Below are 22299 nucleotides of genomic sequence, written 5' to 3'. Positions count from 1 at the left end.
AGGGTGGAAGACAGTGCAGATATTGCAACGAAACGTCCCGCAAAGAGGATATTAAAGTATTTATTTATTAATTACTGACAAATCCTGGAAACTGCAGATGATGATCATTTTTAGTGACAAAAGCGTTTTATCTTCCTGACTATTTTCACACCCAACTGCGCAGTCATAATCGCCGCACTGTCCATAAGATTTAAAACCAATTCCAAACCAGTTTGAATTCACAAATTTAAAGAAGCAGTTTGGCATTGTGCCTATTATTTTTAAGTAGTTAAAGGCCAGCAGCCATTTGGCTTAGCTCAGCCTACAGTCAAATGATAGGGGAAACACTTACAAAATTTCCATTTTTTGTCTCATTCCCATCTCTCCTGATATATTTCTGACTGAGTTTAGGCACTGGTGACAGAGTAGCTACAGTATGACTGGGGTTAATAGCGAACACTCTACAATTCCTGAGAATTTAAACTAAGTAAACATTATTTTTCTTTAAGGAAAACTTAAAGACAGAATTACCCAAACGATGGTGGGTAGTATTTAAGAACAAAGGGACACTCAGGTTCCTCCATAGCTTCTATGGAGAGAAATTATCATTTATTCCTCTGCAAAAGTCCCGAGGCTTCTCAGGATTGATTGGGCTCACGGACTACAACTAGTGCTTCCTGTTTTTTTCTGTACCTGCCCCAGCAACGTTCGGGCTGAGAAGGGGCGGGGCTAAATGACAGGTAGGTCCAATCACTGCAGCTCAGGTGACTCGTCAGAGCGCAGTGCATTCTGGGGGTTGTAGGATTTGACCATTTTCAGCCACAACACACTGCATCAGTTTCCCCTGTTTTCTCTGGACATGGACCATCAATGTTGAATGTTGTTGCACATTTTTTCTGATAAAAGGTACCACAAGTTGCTTTTCAGCAGTGAAGAAACGCTTTAACTTGTACAAAAAACTGGACCCTGAACACAAAATCTGCGCATTAGACGCCCACCATCCAAAGCAGCGCTGAAATCTTAACTTGCTTTAACTTGTTTCATTTGCAAAATACGCTGCTTTACTACATGGTTAATAAGTCATTGGAGTTAGTTATGCTTTGATATGAGACACTGGCAGACTAATATTTAGCTTTGGCTAAATATTGTTTTAATAAAATACAGTGTTCTCTCCGTTACTTAAACCCACCTTAAATAAAGGTTGATGCTGACGTTTGTGGTGCTGTACAGTCCTGTTGGACCCAGCCTGTTATAAGAGCACTATCAGTACTTCATATAGAAATGAAATGGCTGTCTGAGCCTCTTGAGAGAGCAAGGCTGGAAAATGTTTTAAGACAGTTATTTCACCATGAAACAGTAGACACTGTCTGCAATTTCGGCAAGAGTTCACACACTGTAAAACACATTGTGATTTAAGAGGCCATTTCTGGAAGTCATAGAGCTCAATCATCAGAAATAGACACAAGTCTGCAGATAAATTGACGCCCGGTGTCTCCATGCAGAGAAATACGTGGCTGCCTCAGGTGTCAGGGAGTATCACTGTCTAGCATTTAGCCAGATTTATCAGCACGCTGCAGAAGAACCAGGCAAAAATTTTCAGCCTCTAAATGTTCAGCCTCAGAATAGTTCAGAGACATTTATCAATAGTCTCTATCTGTGCACATTTGGACTGATGGAGAAGTGGCGGGTGAAGGAATGGCTGCACTGTTCTTTGCTGCATGAGGGAGCAGCTCAATTTTCCATCAATCTCACTAGTCATGCTCTGAACTTGAATGATTTTGATAAAAGACGAGCGGCGAGTGCAGAGTTTCTCAACACTGTGAGGGCGTAATAAGTCGAGTCGAGAGGCCCGAGACGAGCGAAACGTCTCAACCCCCGAACGAGCACGGCACCTTATTTAAGTCGCATCCAGTTAGCACAAGGACATCTTATAAGTGGAACCGCGAGGCGCTAATTAATGAGAAAAGTTTTGTTTCACTCCAGCGAGCGCCTCCCCCTTAAAAAACGGACTCGTCTTCGCGGAGTAAAGCTGTTGCCTCGCGTCAGGGTGTGTGAAGCGGTGGATGTGCAAGGCGCAGTTTGTTTACTGTACCGGGGATGTCAGATAGCACAGCTCATTCCCGAGCAGAGGGAACTGCCAGGGCTCCATGCTAATGAACCCACACCCACTAAAAGACCTGCACCCACTGCCCCCCCCCACACACCCTGCTGCCCTCACCTTGCTCCCTGCTGTTTGCCGCTTGACACGCGCAGGAAAACACGGAAGGGCCTCATCCGCCTCTGCTCGCAGAGCCACGGATTTATTTAATGGGAGGGGGGGGGGGATCTGCATCTGGAGAAGGCGCCACAGACAAACAAACCCATAACACCTACCGGAGCAGGTGTCACGGCTGGTTACACGTGTAGCCTGCGTCAAGTGTGCTACTGAACGCTCGTTTTCCGATTGTCAGCTTTGCATTTAATAAACTCAGGGGCCCATAAAGCCCCAGCCTCATATTCAACATGAACTGGAGATATTACCACATTTGCATTCATTTTGTTTGGTTGCTGCAGAAATGCATTAAATCATAAATATATTATGAAACGTGATAGAGAGCAAAATGAAATACAAAGATGAATGTTTGACATAAAGGTCAGGAGTTATGAGTTGCACCATTCAGACTGTGAAAACAGATGTAGAACATGTTCTGCTACTCAAGGTTTGATTCTTGAAAGTAAACTTGGTGTCTCGTAAGGGAGCTTTTCTAACCTTTTCCTTGATTCCTACCGTCTGCATGAACATGCGATGCTGTTTAATACTTGTTTAATGTAACAGAAGATGACACAACAGCACTTACTAAACCCGCAATGTTTGCTTTCACGTGTCATCTGTTGTGCGCTTAAGTTTGACATTTATAGTCTTTGTTTCACAACGTGGATTGTGAAATCTAATATAATCAACATATATAAAACATTATATCGTGCAGGAATTTAAATCAAGTTGCATTATGGGAAAAAACGAGCTGGAGAAAGGATCGCGAGCAGTGTGCTACATTCATGGAATTAAAAAAAAGTTCATAAGCAAGTCATGGTAATAACAGTGACTCACTCACTCTGTGCTGTCAATGATAATAACTAATGAAGTTTATTTGAAAGAAGTACATTATAGACATTTAAGACCAAATTTGAAGGCCACAATAAGCAATAGGGTCCAGAATATGTTTTATTATATCAGAGTTTTCCCAGTATTTCCCAGTAGTATACAACAATAATTACATTAATGCAACCCAGACCTGGGAACTTGACAGACAATAGATGAGTGGAATAGCCAATTAAAAACTCTATAACACAACATGGATTAAACTTTTGCTACAAGTTGACTTTTCAGTTTACAGCTGCTTTGTCCCCCGTCACCGTCTAAATACAAAATGTTCCTGCATTTTATAAATTAATTAATGGCCCCGGTGACCTTGTATTGAGGAAACTGAGTTTGCTGCCTTTTAGGACCTTCCAAGACCTACAGTGCATGCACACGTGTTAAACCGTCTTCATGGCAACTAACAAAACACCTTCACCGAGTGCGGCTCCAAAGGAGGAGGAAGTGGACCTTGATCCTTATGTTTAGTCAAAAGTCATTTTATTCTCACATTTAAATACACACATCAGCTGGAGCAATGAGCAAAAATGATGGTGATTATTCATCAACCTTCTCAGCTAAATCTGTCATCACTTCGCTCACAGCTTCACATTCATCAGGTGTTGAATCAACTCTTCCATGTACAAATTTAAACACTTTACACTGACCACAGAGAAGAACGTGTAGGCTTCAGAAGTGCTGATGTGAGTCTGACCTGAACGAGAAGAACGGAGTGTCATTGAAGCGTCATTCTGTCATTTCTATTATGCGCCACCCCCATCACCCCCCTTCTGGGTAGATTAGTTAGTCATTCAGTGCTTTAACACATCCAGGAGTCCCCGCGGCCGCCCGTGCTCCGTGCAGATTACAACAGCGCACGGCGCTCAGAATACAGAGCACATTCCAAATGACAGGCGGCGTTATTACCGCAGCATTTGTGGCCTCACACTTGAAATAAGTAGAATTTGATTATGTCTGTAATGTGGCTCCTGTCCATAGCGCCGGCGCAGCTCAGCCAGGGAGAGCTGACATGTCCGCACCGGTGTCCTGACAGGATGTGCACAGACGCGGGGATTTATGAGGGAATAAAGAGGATTTGCAAGCGATGCCCGTGTCTGCGCGGCGGTGGAACGCGCCCGGCTGAACTCCCAGAAGCACATGGTTTACTGTCGCACCTCTCCGTCTCTGGGACTGGGATAACTAATTGCCACGCTGGTCAGTAGCAGAGCATCAGCGCATCCGTCAGCGAGTCAGACAAGTGAGCTCGTCACCAGGTGGATTAGATGCACACACACACACACACACACACACACACACACACACACACACACACACACACACACACACACACACACACACACACACACACACACACACACACACTATCCATAGATGTAATTACATGTATATAATTGAAACAAGGATCATCGGCCTTCACTTGCTCTAACCCTTTCTTTGACAGGACAATGGGGCACTGCTGTAGCATCAAGGACTGTCAATAGCCATTTCGCAGCAGTGAACTGTTAACATGTGTGGCTTTACGCGTTCATTGCCGCGCAAGAAGACAATGTGCGCGCTGAGATGAGCGCACGGGGCCAATGTCGTCTCTTGCCCGTCACATTCTGTCCTCTGCCATCCCAACACTGCTGCTTAGCGGCTAAATTGATTTCCTCCATCCTTTGTAATAACCCAAACAATGATTTGAAGATGTACAAACACGGCTGTGACATTTAACGGAGGTGCAGGAACGAAGTGAAGGTCTGGCTGCAACTAATAAAAAATGCCAAATGAATGGAAATTGCGACAGTGAACTTGGACTCCTCCGTGGCATCTTTTTGTATCGTTTGAAATTGGCAAAATTCTCTTCATAAAAGCTACTAGCAACCACCTCCACTTTAGATTTTCCCTTCAACAGCCCTAACACGGCCCGGTAGAGATCAAGGCGAAGGAAAAGGTGGACCAAATAATGGAAATCACTGCTTCCGTCCTAAAGTTGCCCATAGTAACCAACCCCACAAATAGTTTATCAGCTGCAAATAAAGATACGATGTAGGTTCACTGGCACATAGCAGTGAATCTCCAAGCTGTAATGTGCCAAGCAGAGCTCTCATAATCATTTATAACTGCTGCATAGCAAAAAAACTGTATTACTGCAATGAAATGTTCTTTTAATGTCAGGGTGGGCTGCCGTTACAAACTTATTCCCTGGAGACCAATTAAAACGGACCATTACAATATTTTCTTTCTTTAATTACTGTTTAAAGAAAAGAGAAAAAAAATGCAGGTCAGATAAAACACAAATTCAACTGGGACTCAGAGTAAACAAATGGGAGGAAAAAAGTAATTAGCATTTCTCAATGATTCCTTAATTTTTCCAGCGAAATGTTTTTTTATGAGAAGTGAGACATGTGAAAACTGAAACAACACTGGTAAATGTTTAATGGCTAATTAAGTTGAATGCTTAATGTGCTCACAACAGTGTTTGCTGGATGTCAACAGCGCGCAAAGAGTTAAGGCCTGAATCCCAAGACATAACAGCAGCTCGACTCTGCCAACACCTAACGCAGCGCTGAGCAAGGCACCGGCAAACAAAACATGTATGAAAACCTGCCAGAAATGGATTCCTGAAATACCATCTGGCAGCGGATCGCACGCTCACGCTCAGAAGAGAGACATCAAAATAACCCTGAAGTCACGCATGTATCCTTGTGTGAAGTCATAAGGATCCGCAAATCTCCTATGGATTAGCCAAGCAAGCAATAAAAACTGTATTACAGTTAGCGGTGCTACCAGGTCTGAGGGGAGCAGTACGGGAGCCAGACTCAGGTTGTGTTTAATGTAATGTTGCTTGCTAAGCTCTCGCTGGCAGTTCATTCACAGTGTTATAGAAACTATAAAGCAGAATTGCTGTTAACTTCGGGAACTGTTTTCGAGCTCATCGCCCCCCGAAGCCTCTTTAATGTTTAATTCCTGACTCACGCGCCCTTCTATAGCGCTAAAAGAGTAAAATAGGAACGAGGAGAGGCATCCTCGCCTTTACGCTGCTCAGCAGAGGTCCTGCTGGACCAACAAGTCGCCGTGGTAACAGAGGGAAACATAGGGTCTTTTCAATCAAGCCTCCAACATAATTCCTCGTTCCATGTCTTCCCCTCTGGCTCCTCTCGACAAACCATGGGGGAAGCGGGTTACTGAAGGCTTAGCCAGGATATGATGTCCCTGCCTTGGATCATCTCCGAGCATCTGACGAGCTGGAGCATTATCGCCACAGACTCCCTTTATTCCATCAGAGCTGGGGATTGTGGGTAAATTCTTCCTTCTGCCCGTAAGAAACACAACCACCAACAAAATAACCGGAGGAGTACTTTGTTTTTTTTTCTCCCTGTGATGCTGTAACTATCTGTAATCCGTCTTGATGACAACGTTCTGCTTCTTTAAAGATTCACTTCTTCAGCAGCGGTCACACAGTCACCGTCTGGAGCGGTTTCTGAATGAAATGTTTAGAATTGTGAGAGACCGAGTGACACGTAGGAGCCAAAGGTTTCCACATAAAGGAGTCTTTTAGATTTTTGCTTTGAAGGTCACGTATTTTACTCACCAAACTGAGTAAGACATGGCTTCACTGCACAAGCAGGCATGACAGTTGTGCCTGGAATCTATTTTATTAACTGAACATCAGATCAGGTCGGAAACACAAAATGAAGAATTTTACTTGCAGCTGAAAACTACAGGTAAGTAAGTTATTCAGGTTAAAGCGGTGCTATTTGTTGGTCTTTCTATGAATTATAAACAAGTACAGATGTCAGTTAATGAACTATTTTACTTACTTGCTAACAAACTTTTCTTAAAGAGGTTGATAAAGTACAAAACAACTGCAAACATTTCATCTTCAACTGTGGAGGGTTTACTTGAAAATTATTATTATTATTATTATTAACAGTGTACAACAGCAAGTACCACACACACACACACACACACACACACACACACACACACACACACACACACACACACACACACACACACACACACCCTCAGTCTTATCTCCCACACATGTGGAGAACATGTCGAGAGCTCCCTCATGATGCAAGGCCTTGAACTAAACTTGAACTACTTACAAAAAAACCCTCAACAGAGTGAAGAAGAGAAATTAACATAGTTCAGAAATGCCTTGTGTTTGTTCATTCAGCAGATTCCAAACAACGGGCCCATGTGAATGTGTTGTTTATATGGATTAGTGAACAACAGTGATTCAAAAGCTTAGTGCATAACAAATAATACACTCAGACTTCAGTTGTGCTGCTAAAATACAACAGAAAAATGATTAATGGCAATAAATGCTTTATAAGTGGCACCTAATGCTAGAATTTAAGCCCAGAAGCATTTGCTACCTGTTAAAGATGATAGTAGCATTTTCATGACTTGCACTGGCTTTACTGCCTCTGAATCTGGACAAGTTGATAGCATTGATTGAGGCTGTGCAAATTATAAAGGAAAAATGCATCCATCTGTGAACTGAAGGACCCGAAGCAGAGGCCGACCACCGTCTTTAAGCTGAAGCTGATCTGTAAAGTGAAGTGAGCTGGTTTAACAAGTGATTGCAGCTAAAAAAAGTGTGAAAATGCACAAAATGGACCTTTAAACCAGAATCTTCCTGTACTGAACAATAGGAAATCACAGATACGGTGGCAGCCATGACAGTTCCCACATTGTTTATGTTGAAAGACTATGAAGCGATCTGCATCCTCCCCTATGCACGAGAGGAAAACACTGTGCCGTGCTGTTACGCTGATTAAGGTAGCGCGAAGCAATCTACCACAAGCCAGCTTAGCATTGCCCCTGTGACAGGGTATTTAAAAGAGTAGTGAACTGCAAGAAAGCTCAATTACATCCTCCCAGCATGTACCGCATAAATCATGGTAAATCCGCTTTCAAATCTGTCTCTGGGAAATGACTGGAATCTTGCAGCAGAGGAAGGAAAGCTTAGGAGGGAAAATGCAGAGTAACGCAGAGTTCGGCGAAAGCAGCTTCCTGTCTGACGGCGCCCCACCCAGACAGAGACAGCGCGATGGCTGCTGCTGAACTGACACAGGAAGGCAGAGAGAAAAGGCAGTGGCACGGGGAGGTGCTCCGTTAGAGAGAATTAGAGAGGGGACTCACAATTTGGACTGGTCCCAGTTGAACCCATTCAAATCCAAAAAACAGTCAACTTTAAATGAATTATATTTATACCTCATCCAAACTGTATGAATTACAGAGTGGTCACAATAAAAAGGGCCAAAATTGCCATATCTCTAAAGCAGCTATTGATAAACCGATCTATTCTTTAAGGATAGTTTTTTGTATTGAAATGTCACATTCTGGCATATCCAAATGTCAACTCCCAAGGTTGCCTCGCAATCCGTGGAGCCTTAGCGGTGCTTTTGAAATAATAGCAATTTTATTTTCTTTATTTTTTTAAAGAAAGGTTAATATTGAAATGATGTTTTGCAACCAGGCTAAATCAAAGCGAGAAAATAAAAGGTTGCTCTGTATAAATGCTGCAAATGATCTGCCTTTCATTCACTTCGTATGTCTTTGAGAAAATAGTTATTGATATTGTTTGGAGCTCGCAGAGGCTAAATGTGACTGGCATTTGTAGGGAGGAAGTAAAGGGCATTATAATATGATGGATGAGGCGATTGAGATACGGCTGCAGATGCTGATAAGATAGCAGGACAGCAAAGCAGAGACTCAGATCAAATGTGTGACTGTGACAGGTGCGTGAGACGGCACTGCGCCGCCTGTCCTCAATGTCACCTATCAGCGGGAGGATCTGATGAAATCTGGCCATCCACAGCAACTCTGAGGTCCAGGTACGAGCCCTGGCTCTGTCTCCTACTGATCACCTGATCATATGTGCATGCAAGCTGCTAAACACACACACACACACACACACACACACACACACACACACACACACACACACACACACACACACACACACACACACACACACACGCACGATTGCTGAGAGGGACAGGAGTGGGGGCATACAGTACCTTGCGTGTTGACTGGGTTGGTGGTGGGTGTGGGGATAGTAGTGGGAGCATCTAGATGAAAAGAGTAAAAAAAATAAAGAACATGTATAAGAAATAAAGGAAGACAAAAGTAAAGAAATAGGCAAAAGTTACAGAAGATGAGAAGCTCTACTGTAGATTTAAAACATGCACAGTTTTAGCTACGGTGGTGAGAGTATCAAGTGACTACGAGGTGAGTAAGGACTTGGATTTGCATCGTTTCAATGTTCAATTCAATTCACGTTAGTTTACAATAGTAGCCATGTGTTGTGACCATTCCATTTGTTTAATGGCCCCAGATTCATTGCAGAATTTCAGTGAGAGTGATGGGGCCAAAATCCGCACTGAACCATCTGTATGAAGGGAACCTACGCTACTGAAAACATACAGAAATAAAAGATCAGTAAGAAAAGCAGAAAAGCAAACAAGATGCAAAGCTGGGCACATGGACAACAGATTGCTTAAGTCAGCATCTGTGAAACATACGTAACCCTGACCTTGTTTAAAAGACTGAAAGAAAAGTTCTACTAAGTCTGTGGAATCACCCAGTGATCTGAAATGAGTGTGGATTACTCCCTGTGACCTGCTGGTGGAAAAGTCAAATGATCACCAGAGTCATGGGGAGTCATCCTCTGGTGACCATGAATATTAATAAATATGTCAAATTAATTGACATTCAATAATATAATAAGCCTTTGAGAATAATCCTGTGAGGAAATAAATGTGAGGACCAGATTTCTTTTAAATGACTCCACTTGTTTGCGGATACATTGCCAATTTCAGGACCAAGTCTATCGTCCTTGGAGTCACACTCCTTCGTTAAAACAACAGTAATGTGTCGCTGTATTGGGTTGTGCTTTATATCATTATATTAAGCTTTTGAATTTCCTCTTTTAATACATATTCTAATTACCTATGAATAATAAAGTCGGGCAATTATGGAAAGGTGCTGCTATTTTCCACAGTTTCTTTCTATAATTAAGTCAAACTGCAAATGAAACCACTCCGGTGGTCTCGTGCTGCAGCACGTTATAGCCCTGAGCAGCATCCCTCCGCCCCACGCTGCACTGATTAGACCTGTCACTAACCCCCAGGAAAAATAATCAGCAAAACAAAATGGAGGGCAACTCAGGTATGCCATCGCACTAAGGAGGGCTGAAAGCGTTTCCATCAGAGGAATATATGCCTGGCTCTGGTGCGGGGGGAAGATAGCACGACCCCTTGCTGTGGGAGAGTCTCGGCAGGGGAAATTGGCTGGCTGTCTCCATGTCTTTACTGTCTGCACTCCATCAAAAGACAGCAGTGGGGGACCACACACTCCCAAACTAATGATAAAGCATCAAGGACAGCATAATGTTGCGGCTAGAGGATGGAGTGTATGACAGAGGTGGCGTTGATGGTGGTAGGGGGGTATCAGGGTATCAGGAAGAGATTTTCTTCTGACACTATTTGAAGGGGAGGGGTGGGCCACGTTTCTTTTCCTGTGACCGAAGGCAGTCTGATAGCTGAAATGTCAGTGTCTGGAAGAGGGAAATTGGCCATTCAGGGAAGAGGGTCTTCACAAAGGCCGGGATAGGATGTGGCACATATAATATCCAGGCGAACAAGAATTCTCCATGGGCAATTTCCAGGCTGGATGACTCTGGGCTGAGCGTTACGAGCACTGAAATATGAGTGTATGCTGGAGAACCCGTATTTTCAGGGAGCATTTGTATCAGTGAGGGTTTTTGATATGAGAAAATTTAACCACAAAGTGAAACAATGTAAGAGAAATTGTTTATCTATGCCTGCTTAAGCCTGGCTGCCAACACGACAGCAGGGAGGATGTTTAGCTCCCTTTTTATGTGTTTCTCTTGCTTGGGTTACTTCTACTGTACATAAAGGCCTTCTCCCCACAACAAAGCAAGTGTCTAGTAAAGGGACCTTTACAATGAACAGTACTGTAGATGATACAGTGAATTCCTGCGGTGCAGGTTCATCTGCTGTTCAAGCTGATGTATTGACAGTTTCCCAGCAGCCTCTCAGAAGTCCCTTCTGCTCTTGTTGTGTCAAAACCCTGATAAACCCCAAATTTCCAGTGGCTTGTGACTCTTTGACTCCTTGTCCACCGAAGATTTATGGGTCAGAAAGTCAACTGCGGGCCACACCGTGGCAGTAAATGCAGCGTTGTTCTCCTGCCAGCTGGCAGTGCGTGAGTTATACCACAGAAAGGCCTCTCTCTGGCCCGCTCTCCACCACCCAACGCCAGACCCACCGCTGGCGCAGGACGGAACAGCGCCTCCTCCACCCTTCGACTGGCCACGTGCAGCACGCGCCACGCTAGGCCTTGGTCTGACATAGCCTTACACCTTTTCTTTTTTGCAATGGGAAAAGCCTCGAGGAGTCGCAGCGGTGGCAGTGGGATGAAAGAGAAGTGATGGACCATTGGGCTCGGCTCCATTAATAACGGTCCGAAGCAACAAGAAAACGCGGCGCTTATCGGGAACAAAACAACTCATTAAAATCAAGCTATTTGCTGCATGCAGTCGGTTAAACAAAAGTCACCGTTGACAGGTTCTGAGAGGTGTGTGATGGCTTAACTACGAGAGCTAAATGACAAAACCAACAATAACAACGGCAGGTAGACGAACATATGAAAATACACCCAGTAGGTGGTTGTTGTGTAGGCGCATTGTTACTGAAGACTACACAGAAGTTGCTCTCATGCTTGGACCGATCTGTGTTGGAGAAACACACATTAATTAAGCCACGGTAGCAGGCATGATTAGTCTGGGGCAACAAATCCTCACGTGGACCACAACACGATTTGGTCTGGCATTAAATCCTCCAGAAAAGAGGCGCGGGAGTCACAGACATAATTATACGCGGTTGTGAGCACCTTTTACCAATCTCCTGTGTCTCATTATAGAGAAGTGAAGTCATAGATCTTCCAACGCTCGCACGCCAGAGGAACGGTGTTTAATGGAAAGTGGTAAAGTATGTGGATAGGAAGTTCCTAATTGAAGAAGCAGCGTTCAGAGGCGGGCGGAAAAAAAACGACAACGCGGCCGCTGCAGGTTTTATTCTGGACCGTCGTCCGTTGAGGGAAGAAAACCCGCAAACAAGGATTTAACTAAAGCAAGAAAACAGTAAATCTCACTTTCAGAAGAGTCTTTACTCAACGATTAGGAATTTAGTCGTGGAGGCATGAATAAGTCTGCCTTGAGTGAGCTATTTGCCAGCATATGCTGTCCTTTTGTTTGGGAGCGATCATTATGGGCCCATTGGGAACGAGCAGATGTCATCATCTGCCTGGCAGAGCGCGATGATGAATAACCATCGGGCCGCCGAGTTGTGAGAGTCACAGGAAGCCTAAGTCACGAAGACAGAGTCACACATGTCAGTCAGGAGAAGGAGCGCATTACTCCTCCACAGATCACATGCTATGACAGGAAACTGGAGATTTGTTTTTTTCACAGCAACTCTAAATATGAATGGAAAATGAATGCCAGTGTTTCTGTGAACACTGTGTACCTGAGACATTTGGATTTGTTAGGTCCTGCTGTGTCTGAAGCACAGGCGTTCCTCACTCTAACTTGGTTATTCTGCCTGCTTTCAACTCAGGAGGCAGCGATTTCACAATGGAAGAAATTCCCCAGTTGTCCTGAACCCACAACACACCATTATTAAATTATTTCATTTGAAGCACGTTTTCAACACCTGCCACAAACATTCGCTCATCAGCCGGACAAAAGGAAGATGCACGGGTCATGTCTGTCAACAGGACCTCAGGACGCAGAGCGATGAGCTAGACAATATCACCAAGTTCAAACCTGCAATAGATTCTCTCCACATAGACACAATAAGATAATGGCCAATCATTGCTCTGCTAACATTGTAAAACATAGCTTTGGTTGATGGTTATTAGTAGCAGTGGCGTTGTCAGAAGTCAAAACTATTTCTGCAGACTTCTAACAACTAAAAACACATTTAAAGTAAAAAGACTTGAAAACATTTTTTCAAAATAAAATTTTAAGAGCCACATCCTGGACAATCACCCACTAAATCACAACTGTATACACACATTTCTAAAACTCAAATTTCTTCACGTTTACTCTAGCTTCTGGTCTCAGGTTTAAACATTTGGAATTCTGAACATTTTCAAATACAAATTGTTTACTCGATACGTTTGATTTCGCCCATGCAACAGGTTCAGCCTTATTCCTGAGTTTGGGCTTGGTCACACAATATTCTTGAAACATGGGCAGAAACAAATTGAAGGTTTGGAGAGAAATACAACATGCTCTTACTACCAGCGGGGAGCGAAGGCTCCAATGAGTGAAAGCTAAACCCACCAACAATGGCTGCACCTGCTGCAAATTTATTTTCCCCCCGTCCTCATCACCCCCGCCAGCCACCAAAAATAGGAAATTAAGGTCCGAGGAGTGTGTACTTCACTGGCATCATGTTGCATGATTTCTAACTGATTAAGTCCTTCTCGGTTTCAGAACTTCAAAAAGCTCCCTCCTGCTGTTCCCACTTGGGTAGTGAAGTACAAAGATGCCTGGTGCACCTTTACACAGTTACTGTTGTGGGCAACAAAAGTTGAAACTTTTTTCATCGCGTTTCCTGCCAAGTGTGTTCATGAGCAAAAGCAATAATGATAATAACAATAATAATCTGTTATTTGTTTTACATACTTGGAATTTTGTCAGAAAACCTTCCAAAACAAAAACCCATGACTGACAGCCGTTTTAAGGCAGAGGGAGGAACAAAGGCAAAAAAGAAGATCAAACCAAGGGGAACGAGCCATTTGAAGGCCTTTAAAGTCACGTCCTGGGAGAGCGCGTCCTCCGTTGGCCTTTACGAACCGGACACTGGGCACATTGTCATTCCACCCGCACTGACATGAATCAACAGCGCCAAAGTCCGACTTTATAATAGAAAACGAAGGTAAATGCTCACATTCAGTGACTCTACGTTTTCCGGACATATCGCAAACAATACATGTAGAAGACCAAAGAATGAAATTCAAATAAATATGAATATTTGAAAAGGAAAGCATGTTTTAAAGCAACGGGAGGTTTGCAATCATGGGCTGTAATGCAAGGTATAAGGGGGACAGATTGTCTGTCTGATCATGGATCTTACTTTTGTAGAAGTGTAGAATTAAAGATTTAAAATGTGAAAACCTAGAGAAGTCCCAAAGAAGTGAGCTGATCAGATTTATGCAGTTTGACCTGATGATCAGCTCTGCTATAGGTGAGTTAATGGGCCCCTTGTACACAAGCTGTATCATGAGAACACGCCCACAGTTTATACTGAGTTCTCGGCAGTCGAAATGCATTATGGGCGATGTAGTTGTTTAGTTCAGGCCAATCCGCGTGTGTTTTCCACTATCCATCAAGAGAGTTAAGGAGTGAAAAACTCGATTATTTGTCTGCAGACAACATGATTCAGCTTCTATTCTGCTCAACAGCTGCTTCCAAAACCCGAAGCTCCCATATCACACCTCCCTTCCTGGGTTTGTACCGTAATGTACCAGTCGTAAGTTAACACCCACTTCATCCATTGCTTTCCTCTTCATACGATTCCAGCTCATCGTGCATTAATAGCGCAGCAGCAGCTCAAATCTTCAACATAAATTCGTGGCGCTGTGGATTTGTCAACCGCAGCCACACTTCTGTGCTTTTAAGCCCCTTGTTCCTCTCAATAATGGCTCACATCCATATATAACTGACAATCTGTTTGTTTTGTACGAACACTGCGGTAAATCCTTATCAATGCAGAAACAATCCCCTGACTTCCGAAGCTGTGGTACTGTAGGCAGCTAAGTCGGCACATCGGCAGCGTGAGTGGAATCCCGGTGGGGACGGGGGCGTCGGGTCCGGAGCACCGGGGCGGAGCGCTCACCGTATACATAGAGGATGTAGTCGTCATAGGCCTCCCCCACGGCGTTGGACGCCACGCAGCGGTAGGTGCCGTTGTAGGACTTGTTGAGGTTCTCGATGTAGAGCTCGGGGCCGGCGACCACGGCGTGGGGCGGCACGTCCTCGTCCACTCTCAGCCAGTTGATCCGGTGGGGTCTGGGAAAACACAAATACCAGACGCGTCACTCGGGCGCCGTCTGTCCAGAAATCTGAAGGAAAAGGTCAGATGTGAGATCATCGGCGGCGACTTGATATGTTGTATACATCTGGTAACATTTAAATGCTACAACCACGTGGAAAGGTTAAGGGGCTGATTATGGATGAATAAAGTGAGCAGCGTGAAGCTAAACGAGGACTCACTGCGGTTTCCCCTCGGCGACGCACGTCAGGTCCAGGTTGTCGCCCTCTCTGGTCAAACCCTCAGGGTACGTCACCACGATCTTCACCTCCGGTTTATCTGCAGATCAGCGCGACAGCGGCGTTTTGTCACAACGTGCTGACGCGACGGCCTTTATTGTCACTCCGGACGTCAAATGATTCTCAGACGGAACAGAAGCGGAACAGGGCGAAGCCTAGTGCGCGGCGCGGAACGATTATCCTGCGCGCGCAGTGGACGTCAAGTCATTCGACAGGACAAAAAAGAGGCTCTTATCAATGCTGGCTAAAGATTACCAAAATGTCAAGCGGTTCCAGTCAAGCTCTCTTTTTTTTCCTTGAAAGGTCAGACAAAACAGTTGTCTACCTGGAAAAAAATTAATATTCTACAGGGACTACAAAAGGCTACCATAACCTTTCTTTGATGTTTAACAGTGTAAGGCAGCCTGTTTTACCACTTCAATCGATGCACCGCTTAAACGAGGCCTAAACATGGCTTCAAACATCTGTTTTTCCCGATGGTGACCGCGAGCACCAGGAGACGCAGACGTGTAACTGTGCTGTGGCTGCACCACAGCTTCTGATTCCCTTCACATGAAACGGCCTCTTATTTGTTTGCAACATTATTTATGTGATAAAAGCACAAAGGAAATATTTTGTATGTGTAAGTTCAGTTGGGTCGTGTTTTTCAGTTTTCACTTGAGCTATAAACTACACTTTGATGCTTTGCCCGTTCTGGACCTGGATCTCCGCTGGATCTAGGCTGCCGACAGACCGGCCGAGCACATGCAGTTCTATGGCGCCATGTTGTTGGGAGCGTGTGCAGGATGAGACCTGGCAGCGTCCTGATACACATCCACCAACTTTCTGGGAGTAGCGGTTGCCTCGGCGACAGCCTATGTTATGTTGCTCTGCCTTCACACATTCGCTGCCCCGTATCATCACACGCGCTGGTTTTTGGTCTGTCTTGTATTTTCTAAAACCAGCTTAAATGAGATTCATGCGACCACAAGACGCATTTGGACTTTCAGTCCCAAAGTCCGGTGGCAGAAGGCGGGTCGCTCATATTCAGCTGATTTTTGGCCTTTAACTAGGAGATTTCCCGACAATCAGAAGGTGAAGAACCTTAATTTTTTTTCACAACCTTGTGCTAAAAATAGAAATTTTCATTTGTAGCTTCCTCTCAGAATAATTTGGCCCAAACTAATGACAGAGAGTCTTCTCCTGCTGCAAAGACTGAGCGTTCGCTGCACTTTTCCAGTCTGGGAGTCTGTAGTTGTTTTCTTTACCTTTGTTGTCATTTAATGAGTCACCGTTTAGTGCCCGAGCAGCGTTTTTCTATCTTTTTGTTTTCTTTTGTGTCATGTGTTTACACCCCTGTGATAATTTAGCCTTTGTAGTCATTTCATGGTCATATCTCCTCGCGGTCCTTTCTGTCTGTGCGCGTCTGGCTCTTTTAATCCATTTGTGTCTCCTTATGATCCATTTGAGCTGTTAATGTATTGACTTTTGTCGTTTCACATTGAAGCGTTATAATAGGCGTCTCTTTGCTCAGTTGGCCTGTTCACGGTCATGAATCACAAAAAACACGTTCATGGAAAACATAAAATACATCTAAATGAATGCCTTTAAGTTTAAGAAGTGTCCTCGTAGGTCACTTACATTGCACTTCCAGGTGTCTTCGAGCCAGGAGGTCCTTTGCTGCTGGGTGGTCAATGATGCAGTCCACCGGTACTCCATCATCGTCTTTGCTGACAGAAAATCTTACCCGGCTGGTGACAGTAAACATCCTGTCATACATCTCCTCAACCGCCGTCTCACCTAGAAAGAAGGAGACGAGAGAGGAGGAAAAACTTAACAACTGGAAAAACAAATGCGAGACCTTGGAGCAGCACCGACCTGCAGTGACCACGACGAGCGCCCGCTCGATTATTACCTGTCCAAGGGATGCGCTGTCGGCCGCCATTCACATTTGATTCGCGATTCAGCGATGTGGTGCCCGGACGAGACTTCAGAGGATCCTCCCTGCATCTCTGACTGGGTCATATAAGCCTGATAATGAATGCTCCCGCAGCCGGAGGGTTGAGCATTGTTGGGGCTAACCCTGCAGTAATCTGCTGCCCACTAGGCCCTGGGCTGTCAGAGGGGCATTCATTTAGAGAGCATTACAATGCCACAGGGGCATCGCATTAGCTGCAGTGCTGAGTGTGATGGTTTACTCGCACTTAATGAAGTGAGGAAATAATTACAGCCCCGCTCTGACCTGCAGCACACTTCCATTTCAGCCTTGTCACAGGGGAACCTGACTGGACTCGGGGAGGGCAAAACACTGTTGTTCCACAGTTGATGATCGCCAATACACACATATGTGGCCTCCTGATGGATATTAACCCCGCGTAACACACACCCACCCGCCCAGGACCTGCCTACATGAAATTTAAAGCACTGGGATTGGTAAGTGGTCAACGCGCTTGAGGGCATTAAATCTGACAGCTCTGCCAAGTGCGGTTAGAGAACAGGCTGCTCGGAGAGAAAGCCGCTCGAGGTGAATCTGCGATAACAGTGGAATAATCATAAGAGCAGCGGGAACGTGTGCAACGGTGAGAGAGGAAAGAACTAGAAATAAACAGCTTTCATTTAGAAGCTGATTACGCTAGGCTGCTTTTATATACTGTTAAATGCTACAGGGTTAAAACATGCGCTCCAAGGGCAACAGGTGGCGCATGCGAATGGGTTTATTCACATTGTGTTTTAATGATCAGACAAAAAAGATGTTAATGATTCTGGCATCGTCTTTGTGTAACCGCTCACAAAACAGTGTTATTCATGCAGGACACACATGCTGTAACTGGAGCTCTGCAGCTGCTAGTTAGTTTTACTGCAAATAAAGTGACCAGTAACGTGGTTTCTCTCACAATGGAGTTTGATGAAGGGCACTTTTAAGTAATGTTTGGGTTTTCCATACAGTGTGAACTTCCCCCATCAGCGTGTGACAACCGCCGCATGGGTCAGTGAGCAGGTGATCCTGCCGCTTCGAGCTCCAAGGAGTGAAGTGAGGGAGCATTAACCTTCACGCAATTAGCTTTGCTGTCTTTAACAAAGCACCGCCGTTTTACCTCTGCGCGTGACTCACGTTTCCCGAGCGGTTCCGGGGCCGATCAGAGCTTCCGGCTTCTGATTGGCTCAACACACCTGGCCTAATCAGCTGTAGGTGGGGCAGGCACTCTGTGTGAAAAAGTCTGATCACCTTTGCTTTAAAGAAGTAGATTTTTGTTTTTCTGTTTTGCATGTACAGTAAAAGCAGGCGTCCTACAGCTGCTTATGTTTCATGTGACATGCACTCCCCTCAGTGGCTTGTTTGTGGACAACACTACTGTCACAGCTGATTTTGGGTGAAAAAAAGCAACCAGCTGCTTCAGGACAAAGTCAAAGAGACAGTTTTTACTCTAATAGCTCCCTCCTGTCTTGTTCCCCCTCGTCTGCGCGAGAGTCCCATGATGCCGTGCTTCTCATCTGACCTCTGCCCTATGCAAAATACCAAAGGAACAAGCAACACATTTCAAGGTCAGGAACACAGCGCTGCTGCTACATTATTTGTCTCATTGCTGTCATGAAACCTCGAATCCTATTTGAATTTTACTATCAATTATTTTTGGTTTTGCTTCTTGCAAAAATCATCTTGATAAGACAAAGAGTTGGGAAAACTTCTACAAGTTCAGACGCGGTTTGAAGATCAGACTCATACAGAGTCATTATCACTGAACGGGCCGAGCGGCGCTTGTCAATTACCAGTGTCATCCGAGCCCAGATGAGGAAAACAACTGTGGATCAGGTTGTGGAGGGACTCCAATCTGAATGCAGAGGAGATTTGAGTGTTGCGGCAGAGACGTCAAATCAAACGCTCTTGTGAGCATCAACCGCTGATCAATCCCAGCGCAATCAAGCATAGCCTCCTTTCAGGGTGACATTTTCTTTCAGTCAGTTTCTAACCCGGGACTTGTGCCTGCCAACACATGGCGCAGCCAGCGCCTGATCAAGCTGCGCCCGGCTCCGGCTGGAAGGCGGCGCTGCTCTCGCCACGAGTGAAGCGGCTGAGATGAATATTATATTTAGATGATGTTTGTGAACTTCCATGACGCTGTTGTTGTGAACCCAGGATATGAAAAAGGATGGGCTATAATTAATGGGTTTGTTAATAAACAGCTTGATAACAGATTCCCTAAATGATTGTTTTCTGGATATAAATGTTGCTATAAAGTAAATTAGTAGTAGTAGAAAGTCAAAAATTTGATTTTTTTTTTTTTTTACTTTCCAAAAATTATCACCAAAGACAATTTTCCATCCAATCAACCCAGACCATTTCTTACCGAGTTGTAAAATACTAAATCCACAAACTGTTCCGAGTTCTGATTAAACCTTGTGCGTTCTGTCGCACATGATCACACACGCGGCCGTTTAAAAACACCATCATCTCGATGCAGCTGTCCGACGGAACAAATCTCCTCCTGTACTCCGGCAGCGGCAGCAGCTGAGTGCCCGGCTCCAACACATTTAAATGACACCGCAGCTGTCATTTATGCTAACAAGCGTGTTTTTCCACCTTGTGTGCGTGAGTGTGCGTGCGTGCGTGCGTGCGTGCGTGCGTGCGTGCGTGCGTGCGTGCGTGCGTGTGTGTGTGTGTGTGTGTGTGTGTGCGTGCGTGTGTGTGTCAGCGTTTGTGTGTGTGTGTGTGTGTGTGTGTGTGTGTGCGTGCGTGTGTGTGTCAGCGTTTGTGTGTGTGTGTGTGTGTGTGTGTGTGTGTGTGCGTGCGTGCGTGCGTGTGTGTGTGTGTCCCTCTCGAGCCCCGGAGCGCATCAGTCCCGTACCTGCCAGCGTGATAAACGCTTGCGAAAACCAATCCAGCCAATTTGAAAATGTGTTTAAATTAGCCAGCAGATTTCTTTCTCGCCGCCGCACGCGGACAGACAAACATGATCGGAGCGACTCCGTGAAACCGCCTTTTAATCTCAATATGTGCAGGAGCTAATGAATTGTTGTGCGCGTCCGTAACAAGTAGTGATGGGTGTGTCGTGGGCAGTGACTCTCTGGCTCCCTGTGCATCCAGCGCCACTATGGATTAGCCCTGCTCAGCGTGTCCGTGGCATTTCGCTGATCTAACCATCCTGTTGTCTCGCCCTCCCCTACACACAACCCTCCACGAGTCATAAACAGAAATTGACTGGGGCTCCTGTAGGGAACACTGGAGGCACAGATGGCATTTAGCTTCCGATTCGCTCTTGTCTAAATATTTCATCTCTCAACGAGCCAAATGAATCCTCTCCATTCTAATACATATATAATTTGACAACAAGCCCAGAGATATCCACTCTGTGTAAATACGATATGACTAAAATTAATATCTCTCCCCTTGCTGTACAATAAGTGTGCAATGAATAATTGATGACCCCCTAATCATAACTGAGAGGTAATAAGGATTTTCCACCACTCCAGATTATATACCCTTCGCCTGCAACGGCCTGCAGTCGGCCGACGGCGCTGAAATGAAGATGGAACATGCACATCCTAGTTCATAACTACCATTTATGGATGATTTAGATTTAAGGTTGCTTTATAAACATTTCCTGCACATTGAAACGAAGACGTTCTGGAATTAAATGAACTGGATAAAAGTGGCTGTAAAATCTATTTAAAAAAACACACACACACACACACACACAACGTGAGTTTGGGACTTCAGCTGTGAATGAATGGACTGAGCATCGCAGCAGCGCTGACGAAGCAAGGCCAGACTGTGGACAGACGCTTTACACACTCTCCCACTGCGGCTGCACATGCCGGGCCTGATTAGGTTCCTATAGGTGTCCGTCAGCATAATAAGTACAACACACATTAATGTCTTTTGGGAGAACTACATTTTGCTCAGAGAGGACGAGCCTCCGGCGAGCGGGGCCTGTAGTGGGAGCCGACAGGCCTGGAGCACGCCGGGCAAATGGGGGCGGGCTGTTATTCCACTGACCTGTCAGCTCTTCCTCCCCTTTCATCCATCTGATGGAGGCGGCTGGCTTGCTGCCCATGGCCGTGCAGGTGAGCTCCGTCTCGTTCCCCTCGCTGACCACGTCCTCGCGGCTCTCGATGACCGGGCTTCCCGGCGGTACTGAAACAGCGGCGACGGTAATGATGAGGCACAGTGGCTGCATCAATTCATGTTGGCCATCGAGTTTGTACAGTATGAGATTGCGTTAGTGGTTAACGTGTGTCCAGGCAACACCTGCTGGATGTTGCTGAGATGCACACGCACAAAGACCCTCCACCTCATGCAGGTTCCAAGCACTTACAATTATAAGTAATCTCACATTTCTATGCATAAAGAACTGATTCTTAACATGGCACTGTTGCAGTCATGGAAAATTCATGTTTAATCATTGGCAGCTTTCAACATTCATTTTCTCCTTTATGTTGTCATGTGATGAAGTCCACCTCTCAGTCATTGTCTTTTAGTTGCTGGAGCCAATCAACAGTGAGCCCTGCACATGAAAAGGAGGGCCCTTTGTTAAACTGATTGTTGGAGGCAATCTTTCCATTTATCTGGAAGCTATCCATTAGCGGTGATACATTTCACCTAAAGGTAGGACGTCTCCTCTGGGGACCATGAATATTAGGTTTCAGTTTGGGCTGTGACAGACTGACAAAAGTCTTCATGATTTCACAAATCTCTCATGCTTTCATCTGAATCTTCATGATCCATGCATTAGTTATGAATGTGTTTTGTACCAAGTGAATGCCCAAGTTGCTCAAATATAGGCAATTACAATCTGTGGTTATGTGGGCGTAGGATCTACACAAAACAGGGTAAAGCACAGTTGTC

The 22299-nt window shown here is 45.0% G+C and overlaps 1 protein-coding gene across 3 annotated transcripts in view; it reads right to left on the bottom strand.

Moving 5' to 3' along the window:
• cadm1b (cell adhesion molecule 1b) overlaps positions 1 to 22299 on the bottom strand; it is a 115471-nt gene that overhangs the window by 5404 nt on the left and 87768 nt on the right. For 2 of the 3 annotated variants that reach the window (XM_029170466.3, XM_055514262.1), the window contains 5 exons: positions 21451 to 21588; positions 17097 to 17255; positions 15420 to 15516; positions 15043 to 15215; positions 9133 to 9183 (listed from right to left, as the gene is read on the bottom strand). In XM_029170466.3, coding sequence (XP_029026299.1) covers positions 9133 to 9183; positions 15043 to 15215; positions 15420 to 15516; positions 17097 to 17255; positions 21451 to 21588 — 618 coding nt within the window. The remainder of the gene's footprint in view (positions 1 to 9132; positions 9184 to 15042; positions 15216 to 15419; positions 15517 to 17096; positions 17256 to 21450; positions 21589 to 22299) is intronic. The other variant, XM_029170467.3, reaches the window with a different exon arrangement.

Source organism: Betta splendens, chromosome 13 (assembly GCF_900634795.4).
Source record: "Betta splendens chromosome 13, fBetSpl5.4, whole genome shotgun sequence".
Classification (NCBI taxonomy): Eukaryota; Metazoa; Chordata; class Actinopteri; order Anabantiformes; family Osphronemidae; genus Betta; species Betta splendens.
This window is presented reverse-complemented; position numbering and strand designations above follow the sequence as displayed.